At 49.6% G+C, this 15,081-nt stretch overlaps 1 protein-coding gene across 3 annotated transcripts; it reads left to right on the top strand.

Annotated features, from left to right (window-relative positions):
• Positions 1–3,306: 3,306 nt before the first annotated feature.
• On the top strand, positions 3,307–13,220 carry CREG1 (cellular repressor of E1A stimulated genes 1). Of its 3 annotated transcripts, none has more exons than XM_023247444.2 (4): positions 3,307–3,721; positions 7,021–7,140; positions 8,296–8,480; positions 10,471–11,985. In XM_023247444.2, the coding sequence occupies exons 1-4, from the start codon at positions 3,368–3,370 to the stop codon at positions 10,490–10,492; spliced, it is 681 nt and encodes a 226-aa protein (XP_023103212.2). In that variant the 5' UTR covers positions 3,307–3,367; the 3' UTR covers positions 10,493–11,985. The 3 variants fall into 3 exon arrangements, with proteins under 3 accessions (XP_023103212.2, XP_023103213.1, XP_019677110.2); XM_019821551.3 differs by having other exon boundaries at positions 3,312–3,721; positions 11,899–13,220; XM_023247445.2 differs by lacking the exon at positions 10,471–11,985 and having other exon boundaries at positions 3,308–3,721; positions 8,296–8,484.
• Positions 13,221–15,081: the final 1,861 nt, after the last annotated feature.

Below are 15,081 nucleotides of genomic sequence, written 5' to 3'. Positions count from 1 at the left end.
CAAGAAACGGAGACCCTCACTCGAAAACACACTAGGGACTGCATCCTACCTGTGAATGAGCCTAGAAGCAGACCCGCTCCCAGAGGAGCCTGGAGGTGACCACAGTCCCTGGCGTCAACAGGCCCACCACCCACCGTTGGCTCTACTCCCTTTGTCCTACAGCATCTTTTCCCCAACACCCCGTGTCTCCCTGCCTGTGTATGTTCTACTTCCTCAGTGTAGACCTCTTCCCTTCCTCCTCCCCGCCCACTTTCTCGCTGTCTACGAAGCTTCCATTTATCCTTCGAGGTTCAACTCAACAATTGCCCCTGATATGGAGCCTTCTCTAGGTTCCTTCCTCCACGTTTCCTCTACCCCTTGTGAACTCATCCACACAGCACTAGTGTGGATCTGACCCAGTCAGAGAACCAGGGCAGCACTGTGTGAAAAGGCGAGCATGCAGGGTGGGTCAAACCCAGACGTAAAGAGAAGAGAACTATTTCCCGGTGGGTCCACGGGGGATGGAGAGCAGCTCAGCCTGTTCAAATAGAGACGGAAAGTCCAGATGAGAAGCAGCAGGGTCTGGATGGTTGGTCCAGCCACTCCTAGCTAAGGGTTTTCCCGAATATTCCAACGAGGAGGGTTTGCCAATTAAGAGCTCAAGTACCTCAGTGTTATTCTCGAGCATCTCCGCTTGGTCAACCTTGCTTCCTACTGTTGATTTTAGGCCTTATGTGCAAAGAATTCCATCAGATATTATTAGCCAGGCAGCCATTCGATATGCATTAATTGAGTGCCTACTTCATGCATTGGGAATGCAGGGGTGGATAAGACAGACAACATTCCAGCTCTCCTGGAGCTTGGGTTCCAGCAGGGGACACAAGAACGAGTAGCTATATAAATAAATATAGTTATTAGAGTGTGATAATCGCTATGAAAGAAATGGACAGTGCTCTCCACTGAAGAGTAAGAGAGGAGGGCCTCTTAGAAACAGCAGTCAAGAAGGCACCTCTGGGAAGCGCATCTGAGTGGAGATCTGGAAGGCAGTGAGGTGGCCATGCCCATAGATGAGGAGGAGAATGTGGGGCACCCGGGCACCAGGAGTAGTGCAAAGACAGACACTGAGGAGAGGTGCTTGAAGTAGGGGGGGTTTGTAGACCTTGTTCTTTTTTTTTTTTAATTTTTTTTTCAACGTTTATTTATTTTTGGGACAGAGAGAGACAGAGCATGAACAGGGGAGGGGCAGAGAGAGAGGGAGACACAGAATCAGAAACAGGCTCCAGGCTCTGAGCCATCAGCCCAGAGCCTGACGCGGGGCTCGAACTCACGGACCGCGAGATCGTGACCTGGCTGAAGTCGGACGCTTAACCGACTGCGCCACCCAGGCGCCCCGACCTTGTTCTTTTAAAAAAAATGTTTATTTATTATTGAGAGAGAGAGAGAGAGAGAGAGCACAAGCAGGGGAGGAGCAGACACAGAATCTGAAGCAGGTTCCAGGCTCCGAGCTGTCCGTGCAGAGGCTGATGCCAGGCTTGAACCCACAAACTATGAGATCACGACCTCGGACGCTTAACCGACTCAGCCACCCAGGCGCCCCCGTAGACCTCATGTTAAAGCTCCAGCGCACGGAGACCAAGTTCCAGGCACCTGTTTTGCTATGGAGCTATACTAGGGCCTGGTGTTATTCTGAATACTGGCAGTAAGGGGCATAGCAATACATAAAAAGCATTTTTTTTTGTCCTCTTGTAAAAACATCATTGTGAAACTCACCAAAGGCCCATATTTTGCCTGCTAACAGACTATCCAGCCAAAACAGCTGTCAGATACCACCTAATCCAACCTGCTTTCAGATGAGAAAACTGAGGCCCAACAAGGTAAAATGGAAATCCCGTGGTCCACGACGTGACTGCGGCAGTGGTGAGATGAGAACTCCAAATGTGCAATTATGTACACTCTTCCCTTAACAGGTTAAGGCAGCTACTCAAGTTACTTGTATTTGTTTTGAAAATTGTAATCCCGATCTTCCTCCTCTTAAGTTCCTCCCTACCTAGTTTCCCATCCAGCCTGAAACTCCTTCCAATTCAGTGGTTCAAAAGGAAACCGACTTTGATGAAGGGTTGTTCACACTCCTCTCACCCCAAGGTGAAAGCAGTGTGTGCAACGGCGCTCTTTGTCTACGAGAGGGAACTGAAAACTCCCGTTCACAGTAAACAGTCTTCTTTCTATACAGCAGTTCTCACCGAGTAGCCTGAGAATCTGCTAGGCTGAATAAGGGGAGGGTGAGTCTGAAAGCAGAGGCCGGACTTTGGCTCACATACCTGTTGCCCACACCTGCTCACATGGCTGGCCCACAGTGGCTGAATGAAATTACTTCACCCGTGTGGAACAGCTCAGCCTCAGAGGGCCAGGTATCTGCCGGAGCCGGATTTACAAAGCTGACGAACTCTTGCACAAGCATCACCACGCAGCATTTATAACAATTAAGATGGGGGTTTAAAGCCAGGCCACAAAGAGTAGGATTCACTCCAGGAGCTGTGACCAAAGCTTATGGGTACAAAGAAAGTAGGTCAGGTGGTATGAACTTATTTACCGATTCCTAGAATATCAGCATGAGAAGGTGTCCGGATGGGACTGAGGCAGCCGTGCCCACCGCTGAGCGAACAGCACACGGGGCACAGCGACCAGAGCTCACAATGCTCTTCCTGGAAGAAGATTCTTAGGAGCATGGCCTGAGAGGGGCAGTAAGGGTGAGAGATTTGTGAAAGCACTGACCCCTCAGATGACGTAACAGGTCCAAAAGTGGTTTCGAGAAGTTCAAATTTGTGCATGAACACCGAGAGTCCACCAACAATCCCTTGGTGTCTCTGGGAGACTCCTGGGCCAGGAGCAGCTTGTAAGGTGCTAAACTTGGGGCCTTCTGTCTTTCCCACTTTGGTACGGAGAGTGAAGTAAACAGAAAAGAGGAGCATAGATAGAAAATGCAGCATTTCATCTCACGTGCCTGTCGGATATCCCCGTATCCAAAGGTATTCTCAAAAGGCGTGTGTGTGTGTGTGTGTGTGTGTGAAGACGCCCGCCTTCTCCTAGCAGGATGATTTAGGCGACTTCCCTAATTTCTCTAAGCCTCAGCAAACCTCGCACTGGGGACAGTTTCCCGGCCCTGAAAGAGGCGGCGGGCAGGTGCGGTGGGGAGGTGCTAAACAAGTCCCCGCCCCAGTAGGTAGCCGAGCACGCAAGGGACCCGCCCCCTGCTCCCCCCCCGGCTCCGATTGGCCCCCGCGGAGGGGGCGGGGCCGGCCTGCGCCGCGGTGGGCGGGGCCGGGCGCGCTCGGCTAACCCCGGGCGCCTGTGGGTGGCGGGGCTGCGGCCTCTCGCAGCAGTCACCGCCATGGCCGGCCGAGCCCGCGGGTCCGCGCGCGCGCTGCTCGCCGCCCTGCTGGCGCCGGCGCTGGTGGCGCTGCTGGTGGCGCCGGCGCGGGGCCGGGGCGGCCGGGGTCACGGGGACTGGGACGCCGCCGCGGCGCTGCCGCCGCTGCCGCCCCGCGAGGACGCGGCGCGCGTGGCCCGCTTCGTGACGCACGTCTGCGACTGGGGCGCACTGGCCACCCTCTCCACGGACCAGGCGGTGCGCGGCTGGGCCTTCGCCGACGTCCTCTCGCTCAGCGACGGGCCCCCCGGCGCGGGCAGCGGCGTGCCCTACTTCTACCTGAGCCCGCTGCAGCAGTCCGTGGGCAACCTGCAGGTGAGCGGGCGGCGACAGGGCCAGCCTTTCTTTCGGTCGCCGAAATTCTGCTCGGGGACGGAGGGCGGGGCAACCAGAGGGAAGACTTCGCTCGCGGCCCACAGCCCTGCCTCTTCTCTCCCGCGCTGGCCGGGCGGGCTTTGCAGCCTTCTGACTGTTGGGCAACTCAGTGCCGGGAATTTCACGCACGCCCCCGCCTCCGGGTCGAATTCTTTGCCAGTGTCTACTTGGAGGACTTCGCATCCCTGACTCGTCCTGGGGCACGGCTGCGCGTGTTATTAAAAGTCTTACAGGGCTTGCCCTTCCTAGGAATGTTCCTGTCAGCAGCAGGAAGCTAACACACAACATCGTGAGTGATTAATGCAGTCTTTAGGCCCCCGTGCGCATGACCTTCCCTGGTTAGGAGCAGCACTGACTTGGGTCTGGGTGCTCATCCTTTGCCCACCTTTTGTGGCAGGGCCAGGTTTACAACTCTGGTGGACCTCTGCTGTCCCGAGAGTGGTGTGACCGCTGCGCAGCGCACTGAGTCCAGCAGTGGGCTTCGGATGAAGAACTGGAGGCATGAGACCGGTTAAATAACCTGCCCAGAGCCAGTAGCCAAACTGGAATCTTAAGCCGGGTCTGTCTGCCGTCAAAACACAGGACACAGAATGGTGGCGCACGAGCTGCCCGTGTCCCTCGGGCCAGTTGTCTTTGGTCCACAGAGTTCTGTTTGGTTTTTAACAAATTTGAGTTACAGTAGGCCCCCCCCCGCCCCCCCCCCCCGCCCCTTATCCCTGGTTCCATTTCAGCGTTTCAGCTACCTGAAGTCAACTGCATTCCAGAAGCAGAAGATCCTTCTGAGGGGTTGTCTTACAGTCTAGTAGCCTAGTGCTAGGTTGCAAAAGCCGCCCCATGTCATCTCGTCATGCGGGCATTTGATCATCTCTCATCATCCTCGGAGGAGGAGTGAGTACAGGACAAGAAGATATTTGGAGAGAGCACATCCACATAACCTTTATTACGGTATAATTGTACCGTTCTATTTGTTATTGTTGCTAATCTCTTACTATGACTAACTTATAAATCGAACTTTGTCACAGGTGTGTGTGTGTGTGTATAGAAAAAGACATATGAGGTTCGGTACTGTCCAGGGTTTCAGGCAGGCATCCACTGGGCGTCTTGGGTTGTATCCCCCCGTGGGTAACGGGTGTGGGGGGGGACTATTGTAGCTACCGCCATTCAAAAATTGAGATTTCAATTACAGATCTAAATGTTTAACTTCTTGGAAGATCCGTGGCCCTGGGGGCTTGAATTCTTTGAGCAAAACCAGAAACAGCTACCTCCTTTTAAGGCACAGACACCTCTCTTCACCCTTCCCTTATTCCCAGCCCCCTCCACCCTCTTAGGCATTTGCCCAAAGGAAGCTCATTCTGTTCAATCAGTGACGCTCAACCTTGGCTGCAAACACGGTCACCTGGGAAGACTTTTAAAAATATAGTGCCGAGGGATTTTATTAAAAAAAACAACTCCCCATTCCCTCCCTGATGCTTCTCATGAGGGAGAGGGGATGGAGAACAACTACTGCCCACGACCCTATTTAAACTCGTGCGGATATGGTCATCTGCGTTGCAGGAAGGAGGAAAAGTAAGATGTACAGGGACTGTACAGATGTCAGTGACAGATGTCACTGGTGAGTGACCAGGCACTGATGACTTCCAGGTAGAACTCCAGCTCAGGTCTTTGACAGATCTAGGGGGACACAGTGTAAGGAACCTATCCAGGATTTCAGGTATCCATGATGGCAGTGAAAAGGTGTGGCCACATCAGAATGAGTCTGACTCGTATTCAATCAGTTAACCAGTCAGATTGGTTTATAGTTTCTGCTTTTCCTCCCGCCTCTGCCTCCTGTCTTCTCCCTGTCACCCAACCCACCCGATTGCATGCACACAATGCCACTCAGCATTTCCCTCTGCCCAGAAGCCTTTAACAACAACCGGCTGCCTAGAGCTGCGTAAGATTCACTTGGGAGGTTTGTTAAAAATACGAACACCAGGGCTGGGACCGGAGCCCAGAAGTCAGCATTTTAACAAGCTCTCCAGGCAGGTCATTCTTGGAAAGCACAGACAGACATTGGCCTTACAGAATACAATTCTGACTCTTTAGCTTGGAGTTGAGCCCTCCACCCCACCCCCATCCCACCAAAGCCTCTCTTTCGGGTAGATTGGGTTTCTCATTACAGTCATGTCCCACATTTTCCCAGTTCTGTTTCTGCAATGCCCTTTACCTTTAATACGTCATCCCACTTCTGTCCCGATTTTGAAAATCTTCTGAGGCTGCCTGTACTGTCCGTATCATTCCAGGCTATGTTGACATCTCCTTACCCTAAACTGTACTGTTCACTTGGCGGTTAGTTATACGCTGCCTTCTGATCTCTTCTGTGTCATTTTGCATTATTTAAGTTTTGTTTATGTCTGACTTTACAACCAGATTATAAAGTCACAGAGAAAGGACTTTTTTGTTTTTGTTTTTTCCCTCCTATGGCGCCTTGCCTAATAGTGTATAGACAGTGAATGTTTGGCGAAATGATTTCAAGGAGTTCCCTTTATAACCAGTGTTGTGATGGGTCACCATGAGATGGCAGAATTTTCCACACGAGCCGTTGAAAGCGCTAAATGCAACGTGTGAATTTTGCTGTAATTTGTCAGCAGTGTCTTTCACGAAGCTGATTTCTGAGTAAGAAAGAATTGAGAATTTTGCCTGCTTCACTTTTTGAGTCTAAGTGTTCTTCTTTTACTGCTGAAACAGGAATGAACAACTTCTCCAGTTTTGAAATCACATGACAATTTCTGCTAGCATAAGATAACCAAAAAACATGATTCAGCTACTTTCTTGCTTAAACTATACAATTAGCTAGTTGGACAACTGTGCTAGTTTTATGCACTAGTTTCGTATTAGAGTCTAAGCCTTTAGACCTTTCAGTGAAAGCTCTAGACCAGCCTTGTATTTGGGTGATCCTGTAATTGTAATTTCTCTGGTTAATATGGAACAGCTTAAAGGCTTAAGAAAAAAGGGTGTTAAAATAATTCTTACTGAGTTAATTTCAAATCTGAAACCCTACCCCCTGCTTTTTGGGAGGAAAGGTCAAGATCAGTCTCTATCCAACAGGTGATTTTCTCAAGTGGTCAGTGGTGTTTTACACTTCATTGTTTCATGGAAGAATGCTCAGCTCTAGGGACAGTGTGTATATAACTTGTGAAATTTATTACCTCTCCAGAGACAATATTTCATGTGGGAGTATCTTTATTTTCTCTCTGCAGGAGAATCCACATGCTACCCTGACCATGTCTTTGGCACAGACTAACTTCTGCAGGAAACAGGGATTTGATCCCCAAAGTCCCCTCTGTGCTCACATAATGCTGTCAGGAACTGTTACCAAGGTAAGTGGTTATCCCACCAGAACAGAGACAGGTTTTAGAAGAGTATCACCTGAGGGGCCTGGGGGTGCTCAGTCGGTTAAGCGTCCGATTCTTGATATCGGCTCGGGTCATGATCACGAGATTGCAGTCATGAGATCGAGCCCCGAGTCGAGCTCTACGCACAGGGTGGAGTCTGCTTGGGATTCTCTCTCTCCCTCTCTCTCTGCCCCTCCCCTGCTCGTGCTCCCCCTCTCTCTCAAAATAAGTAAATAAATTTTAAAAAAGCATCATCTATTAACAATGAAAGGAGATATTTTAAGAATAAAATGAAAATGATTTGTGATTGAGATAATATGCAATTTCGTGAAAACTAAAGACTTAAATCAGTTCATTTCGTATAGGTGTTCGATAAGGTATTTACGCAGAAACCGAACTATTGTTTGAAGCTGAATGGATGTAGCTCTGTAAGGTGCATCTGCTCAGCCAGAGGTCTCTGCTCCTGGCCATGCTGTTCACTGCACAATATTTCCCACGTGTGGGTTCCTTGTCTCCATATTTTCACAGTGGCTTACGGCAGAGAGCCTACCAAGTGAGCGAGGAGAGGGGTGCCCGTTACTGGAGGCCGGACGCGGGTTTAGACAGTGGGGTGATTGCTGCAGGGCAGAGGGCAAGGTGTCCTAGCGCTGATCTGATTGCCGAACCCGCACATTTGCTTTTCGACGTTGTCAGCCACGCTGACCTCAGACAAGTTTGATTTATGGTCTGGACGTTCCGTGTGGGCGCATCTCTGTGGCTGCATTGCACCAGAGAAAGGAGGGGCGGCAAATACTCTTGAGTTCCACGGTGCTTCTTTGAAAGACTTTTATCTTTTGTGAACTTGCGTCTCCGTGTTTAAGATGGCTTGTCCTGGGGTACGCGTGCCCCGTGCCGGGTGCTCTGACACTTGACCGCGAAAGCTGGTGCTGGTGATGGGTTCCCACTTCAGTAAATCTCTCACCGCCAACACCTGGACTCTGTTGTTTTCTGCTTTCCTGCGTGCTTCCTTCGTTTTCTCTTGATTCCTTAAGTCGAAGATCAGGATTTATAGCTAAATGAGCGCTTTAGGATTTGTAGAAGAATCACACATCCTTAACGGGGTTGCGGCCATGAGTCGTTTACATCACGTGTGTCCTTTAGGTGAATGAATCAGAAATGGACTTTGCCAAGCAGTCGCTGTTCGTCCGACACCCTGAGATGAAAACGTGGCCCTCCAGCCACAATTGGTTCTTTGCGAAGTTGAATATAACCAACATCTGGGTGCTGGACTACTTCGGTGGACCCAAAATAGTGACACCCGAAGAATATTACAATGTCACATTTCAGTAAGTATTTACACAGCTTTCTTCTTTCTAATATTGCCGCTTTTATTTGCGGTCCTCAATCTTTTAAAGCCAGGGGGCTCTTAACTCTTTCTTCCGCCAGGGGACCCTTTGGCAAGCTGGGAAAGCCTCTGATCCCCCCTCAGAACATTTTTTAGGAGTATAATATACATTGGAAATACAATGGAAACCAACTATATTGTATTGAATGTAATGTATTGAATGTATTAAAATACATTTATAAAACATAAGTTAATTCATACATTATATGAATATAATGTAATGTATTGAAATGGATTGAAATACATTTATAAAAATATTTTTTAAACGTGTGGTATAGTAACATGTTGACTTTTAAAAAACATGTTGACTTTTTAGTGAACATATTAAATAAGATTTAGTAGCGAGTCTATAATATTACTGTCCTTTCTGAGTAGTGAGGGCTGAATTAATTTAAGACATCTGCGACAGCTCTAACATGATGTGAAAGTATCTGTGGGTTCTTTATTTCTGTTGATGACAGTCACAGATACGCTGTCACCACTGGGGTTTATTGCCTACATTCATCATTGAAGGAAATGATAAATTTCAGGTAGAGCTTAATGAAAACCTCTCTTTTCCATCCAAGTTCACAGAGCCCTGAACTCTGCCTATAGGCTTGGACACCAGGTTGAGAACTTGTTTGTCTGTTTTGTTGTTGTTTTTTTAATGTTTTTATTTATTTTTGAGAGAGAGAGAGACAGAGGTCACAAGCGGGGGAGGGGCAGAGAGAGAGGGAGACCCAGAATCTGAAGCAGGCTCCAGGCTCTGAGGTGTCAGTGCAGAGCCTGATGTGGGGCTTGAACCCACAAACTGTGAGATCATGACCTGAGTTGAAGTCGGACGCTCAATCGACTGAGCCACCCAGGCGCCCCTGGGACCTTGTTTTAAGGCTATGTTTTGGGGCCCTGGTTGGAGCCCAGTTCTGGCCCCTGATGGCATTTTCCCATGAGCACCAGACTTCGGCACTTCTGGACTATGAATGGTACACATCTGAGTCTGAGCATGCGGTCCCGTGCCCATCGACCTCAGTGCTGTGAATGCTGGGGGGCCGTGTGGGACACCCACCAGGAAGTGGACACTTGGGGGTGAGGAGGTTGCCACCCAAGGGGCCCTGGGAAAGAACAAAGAAGAAAATAGCCTGGAAATGGGAAAAGAACAGGAAAAAGGGGTGTGATCAGATCCTCTGACATTAGGTCAGGGTTCAAATGAAGGAATACAGAGGACTGGGACTTTTCCTGGGTGACACGGGTCACTGGCATAGCTGACATCCTCAAGGCCCAACAGCCAGTGATCATGGCAGCAGTGATAGCAGCTGGGGCTCGGTGGGCGCTGTTCGGGCTGCCGTGAACCGCCTGCTTTCTCCCCACCAGACGTTCGGTAGTGTTTCTCCTCGTCTGGAAGGTGGAGAGCTGGAACCCCGAAGAGTAAGTCTGATGGCCAGTATGTGCTGGTGCCTGGACCGAGACCCTGGCATTCTAGCCCCGGGGCCCCCACCTTGCTTCTGCCCACGAAGATCGACTGTGCCTCTGGTCACCTCACTGCTGGCCGGCTGGGCTCCTCGCCCGGTGTCAGCCATGTGACGCACTTCTGCTGTAATGACTGGCTGCTGTTTGCAGAGATTAGGGTGACGAGGCTAAGTTAGACCCGTAGGTCATGGTCATTTGGGGGCTTCATTCTCAGTGTTTCTTTATTTTGTCTCTTACTCTGTTGTAGACCAGTTCCACATTGGAGCGCTGACTTCCCGTCACCCTTGTAAATTTCTTTACGGCAAAGCTCGGGCTTTATTTATTTAGTCAATCGATCCCAGACAGGGCCTAGGACAGCGCATGGCCCAGAACAGGCATGTAGTAAACACTGGCTACTTGTCAGGCTGATAATTTGAGACAAAGATCCTCAGCTCCTTTGAGTAAAGAATCCGGCAGTGGTGTTTATATTGCTTCTGTATATGCAGGAGAAGAGGCACAGGCCAGTGATTCTCTTCTGGACCCACAAAACCACCTGACTTTATAGGAATACAGACACAGCAGTTCCAGCATCATGACCGGGCAGTGAATTCTCCAGTAAGCTGGTTAAAGTTTGTAAGACGTGACCATCTCTCATGTACAGTCATTTTTGCATAAATGACGTGCCCGAGGGCAGTGCTTGCTTTAATAACAAAAATGAGTTTGCCCCTGTTGAATAAGTAAGTAAAATAGATAAATTTGAGGTTCCCATTTTATTTCACAGACGAGTGAGCCTCGTCTGCAGCTCAGAGAAAAGACGGAGCATTATCCTGTCCTTTGGAGAGGAGGACCAAAGGCTAGACCAGAGTCGGACCCCTTCTAAGGCAGGACACCCGAAATCCTAGAGATAGACACGTCTGACCACTAGTTGTCCATTTCGGAGCCCGGGAGTGGCCCCTCATCATCCTACCCACCTCGTTTGCCCGTAGCCCAGGAGAGGGTAATGCCTGTGAGGGCCAAGAGCCTGCACGCTCCGAGGGAACCGCTCCCAGGGGCCTCGTGGCTTTCTGGAACTTTACAGAATGGCCGGCTTGCGCAGCTCAGTTTTGGAAGATGTTGCTTCTCCAGATGCCATAAAGCCTCCGCATCTGAAGTCCGTTGCATTCTGGTGGAGTCTCGAGAGAGCTTCAGTACAAGTGCCACTTAGTAGGGCTCACGTGGGGATTGACTGAATCTGGTGTGGCTCATTGGACTGTTGGGTCCAGACCACGAACATATTTGCACGTGGACCGGAAGGTTCTGCCGCCACACGGCGCATCTGCGGGCGTCCCTGAGTGGGCGGTTCTCAGGGGTATCAGCAGTCGCCTCCTGTCACCGTTGAGCCTGAGCTGCAGAGTGCTCACCCCACGGCCCCCCCTCTGGTGCTCCCGAAGGTTCCCCAGCACAGGCACAGGGAGTAGGAGGCTGTAAGCCACCGTCTGGCCCGGTCTCCCTCACCTGGACGTGGTTTCCTGGTAGCTGTGGCCAGACTGCGGCAGGAAAGGGGGTCCAGGTCGCCTCCCCGGCTAAACTCAGTGTCGTGGGAAACTTGGCTGATTCCCTTCTGTCCTCAAACGCTGTTGTCTTTTAAGTGAGCTGTCAGGTGTTCTTGGTGCTCATCTGTGCTTCATCCCAGCGGCGCTTCCTGGAGCGTGCGGCACCGCACTCGGAGGCGAGGGGTGCTGGCTAAAATGAAGATTCCAGGGCCCGACCCTACACGTGCTGATACCAGAACTCCGGAGCAAGCCCAGGCGACTCTTGGGTACCCGAAGCGGCTGAAATTAGCTCCAAATTTTAAGCTTCTGGATCAGGAGTTTCTCTCGTCAGTGATTATTAACTCGTAAGATTTGTCAGCTCGGTTTAATGAAATCATTCTCCCTCTCTCTTGCCTTCTCTAGGTGAAGCAGAATACAGCGAGTTAACAGCACCCGGCGGGTTGCTTGGGATGCTCCCACAGACTGGAAGGGCTTAATGCGTCTGTGGAATGTTTCCCAGATGCACGTGCTGATTTGCTTGCTTGCTCGTTCGCTCGCTCGCTCGCTCGCTTACAAGATAGCGCCGGACTGATCCTGGATTTCTCGGAAGACGTGGTTGCTAGATCTTCTATTTTTTTCAAATTTTGAAGCCATTTTCATAGAGTTATGCCTTCATTATGACCCAAGAAGCTTTGGTCTGTCAATTCCAAATGGTTTTCTAACGGGGCTCCTGGAAGAGGGGTGGGTGTCAGATTTAGATTGCCCATTGTCATTTGAAGGCACTTGAAGACGTGTGGATGCTTTCCGGAAGCCCCCCCGGGCTGGGGAGAGGGCCTCGCTCACCCACGGCTGCACCAGCACTGCCCAAGCCTGCTCGGCGGGGCTGGCCTGTGTCACCGCACGCCCGCAGGTATGTGGCCGAGCCAGACTGTGGTGGGCCACTGGTGGACCTTCCTCCCCGTGGTCCATTTGTGTCTGACAGTCCTGGGTGGTGTTGATCCAACGTAGGGCGATACTCTTTCTTACAAAAGAACTTCTTTTTCCACTTTCCAAATCCGAAGTGATAATTACCTAGAACGAGAGAAGTCCATAAAAGCTTCTGAATTTCATTTGCCCCCCTGTGCGGACACCGTATAATCCTCGTCCTCCACTCAAAACACACCTACGCACATGTACACGCTGTCTTACTTTTTGCCCCCACATGGCTTGCAAAAGAAAAAAGGGGTGAAGGGGATCTTGTGGAAATCATTTCCCTGTTTTGTAAGTTAAGTTTCCTGGACATAGACCAGCTTGAGCCACGTCCAAAGCCCGTGGCTGCCCAGTGCACTCTGTAGCTTGTTAACTAATGGCGCTCTCAACAGTGGCCTAAGGCTTCCTCAGCTGTTCTGAACCTTCAAATCGCTCCCATGTTGTTACCACCTAACGGGTCGTCGGGGAGAAGATAACACGACTTTAAAAACCAACCACATTTCTCCAGATAAGAAGAAACTGTTTGCTTTTGTTGCCTATATACGTGATTTCTGAAGATGAGAGAAGGTGCCTTGTAAAGAAGTGTGTCAGGGATCAAGCCACTGAATCGCTAGCTAAGAGGAAGGAAGTTGAATGGGAGTCATTGTGTTTGAAAACTACAGAACGAACCTACCTAAAATTCAGCAAACGGCTTCTGATTAAGAAAAATGACTTCTCTTAAACTTGGTAAAATAGGTTTATTCCTCAAAATAATTAAAAGCGTTATTTTCCTGAAATGTGTTGGATTTATTTTCTTAACCGTAGATGTTAATATTTGTGACGCTTTGTTTCATTGCTGGTGAAACCCTTTTGCGTTTTTATTTTAGCCTGCTGTTAAATCAGCCCTTGGCTGTTTCAGAGCTTACGGCGAATAATCTGACTTTTTCCCGTTGGTAAACAGCTCATCGTGTCCTAAAACTTGGGGGGTGGCCAGAATGCAACCTTTGTCAGGGGGCTTTCCTTGTGATAGAATGAAGTTGATGACGGGTATCTGCTTTTCTACCTTTACCGCACTGTTGTGAGTTTTGTCTCCATCATCTTATATAAAAACACACCTGTATTCAGGTAAGATCCAGTTATCACATAGGAAAGTCAACCACTTTTTCATAGCAGGTGCCGGAGATCCCTTTACAATTCGATGTGAAGACGAAGTCTCTGTTATGTTCTGACTGGCCACCAGAGGGCGCTGTAGACCACTTTTCTGGAGACGCTGGTTTCTTGTTTCTGGTTTCTTGGAGATGGGGATCAGATCCTTAAGAATGACACCCTGGGCCGGGGTGTGGGTGGACGGCCTTGATGAGAGGACACTGGGGCAAAGGCAGCCTCGTAGGGGCAAGGGGAAAAGCAGAGGCTTGGTCTCAGGCTGTTGCTGCTAGGAATTTATCACTCCCCCCGTGTCATTTGCTTCGGGTCCCTTTTTATTTCCACCTACAGCAAAAGAGGGACAGCGTCGCCCCCTTAACCAGATAAGGGGTGAGTATATCAAATGGTGACTGGCTTTTTGGCAGAGAGCAAGGCAGGCCGTGATCAAGAAAAGAGAGAATAGCTGGGCACCTGGGTGGCTCAGTCGGTTAAGTGTCCGACTTCTGCTCAGGACGTGATCTCACGGTCAGTGATTTCGAGCCCCACATCGGGCTCTGTGCTGACAGCTCAGATCCTAGAGCCTGCTTTGGATTCGGTGTCTCCCTCTCTCTCTGCCCCTCCCTGCTCATACGCTGTCTCTCTCTCAAAAATAATAAACATTAAAAAAAAAATTAAAAACAAAGAAAAGAGAATAGGGGCGCCTGGGCAGCTCAGTCGGTTAAGCGTCTGACTTCGGCTCAGGTCATGATCTTGCGGTCTGTGAGTTTGAGCCCCACGTTGGGCTCTGTGCTGACAGCTCAGAGCCTGGAAACTGCTTCAGATTCTGTCTCCCACTCTCTCTGCCCCTCCCCCGCGCGTGCTCTGTCCCTCTCAAAAATAAATAAACTTTAACAAAAAAAAGAATAAAAGTAGAAAGGGAGTGAGCCCAGATGGCTGCATTTGGTGGATGTTGGCTTTGGGTCTGTGCTTAGCAGGTCAAGGCTGTTTGTCTTTACCAGGCCGTGGCCGATAATTGGCATTTACTCTGTCTTCTAGTCCAGGCTCAGATTCCTTGGAGGCATGAAATGGGGTGGTGGCAATCCTTTATGAAATGCGGCAGGGCCCAATGAAATCAATGCACAAATAATCTGGCTTGAGGTTGTTAATGTCATGGTTCCCTTCTTAGTAATATTCAGACTGAAGGTCACAAAGTAATCGAAGAGCAGAGCCTACTTTCCTGTAGTGGGGCATGTTTTCAGTTTTAGTAATGAAAAAAAAAAAAAACATTCTCCTTTGTGCAAAGCTGGTAGGTCAATGTTTTTTAGGGGAATTCCAAACTGTCACTTCAGAGCAGCTACTTTCTAAATTTTCATCTGACAAGACCATTATAATGTAAGTCCTTTTTGGAATCAAAGGAGGTGTAAATCAATGAATAAAACTTTATCCTTTTCGTATATATATGTGTGTGTGTATATATATATATGTGTGTGTGTGTGTGTGTGTGTGTGTGTGTGTGTATACATATCTGTATCTGTG

Source organism: Felis catus, chromosome F1 (assembly GCF_018350175.1).
Source record: "Felis catus isolate Fca126 chromosome F1, F.catus_Fca126_mat1.0, whole genome shotgun sequence".
In the NCBI taxonomy this organism is placed as follows: Eukaryota; Metazoa; Chordata; class Mammalia; order Carnivora; family Felidae; genus Felis; species Felis catus.
The sequence above is the reverse complement of the archived record's forward strand: the minus strand, read 5'-3'. Positions and strand labels throughout refer to the sequence as shown.

Excerpts from the sequence above, each read along its gene's own strand:
- CREG1 (XM_023247444.2), top strand. The coding sequence starts at position 3,368 with ATGGCCGGCCGAGCCCGCGGGTCCGCGCGCGCGCTGCTCGCCGCCCTG. Across the intron at positions 3,722-7,020 it reads AGTCCGTGGGCAACCTGCAG|GAGAATCCACATGCTACCCT; the intron begins GTGAGCGGGCGG and ends TTCTCTCTGCAG. Across the intron at positions 8,481-10,470 it reads TATTACAATGTCACATTTCA|GAGAAGAGGCACAGGCCAGT; the intron begins GTAAGTATTTAC and ends CTGTATATGCAG.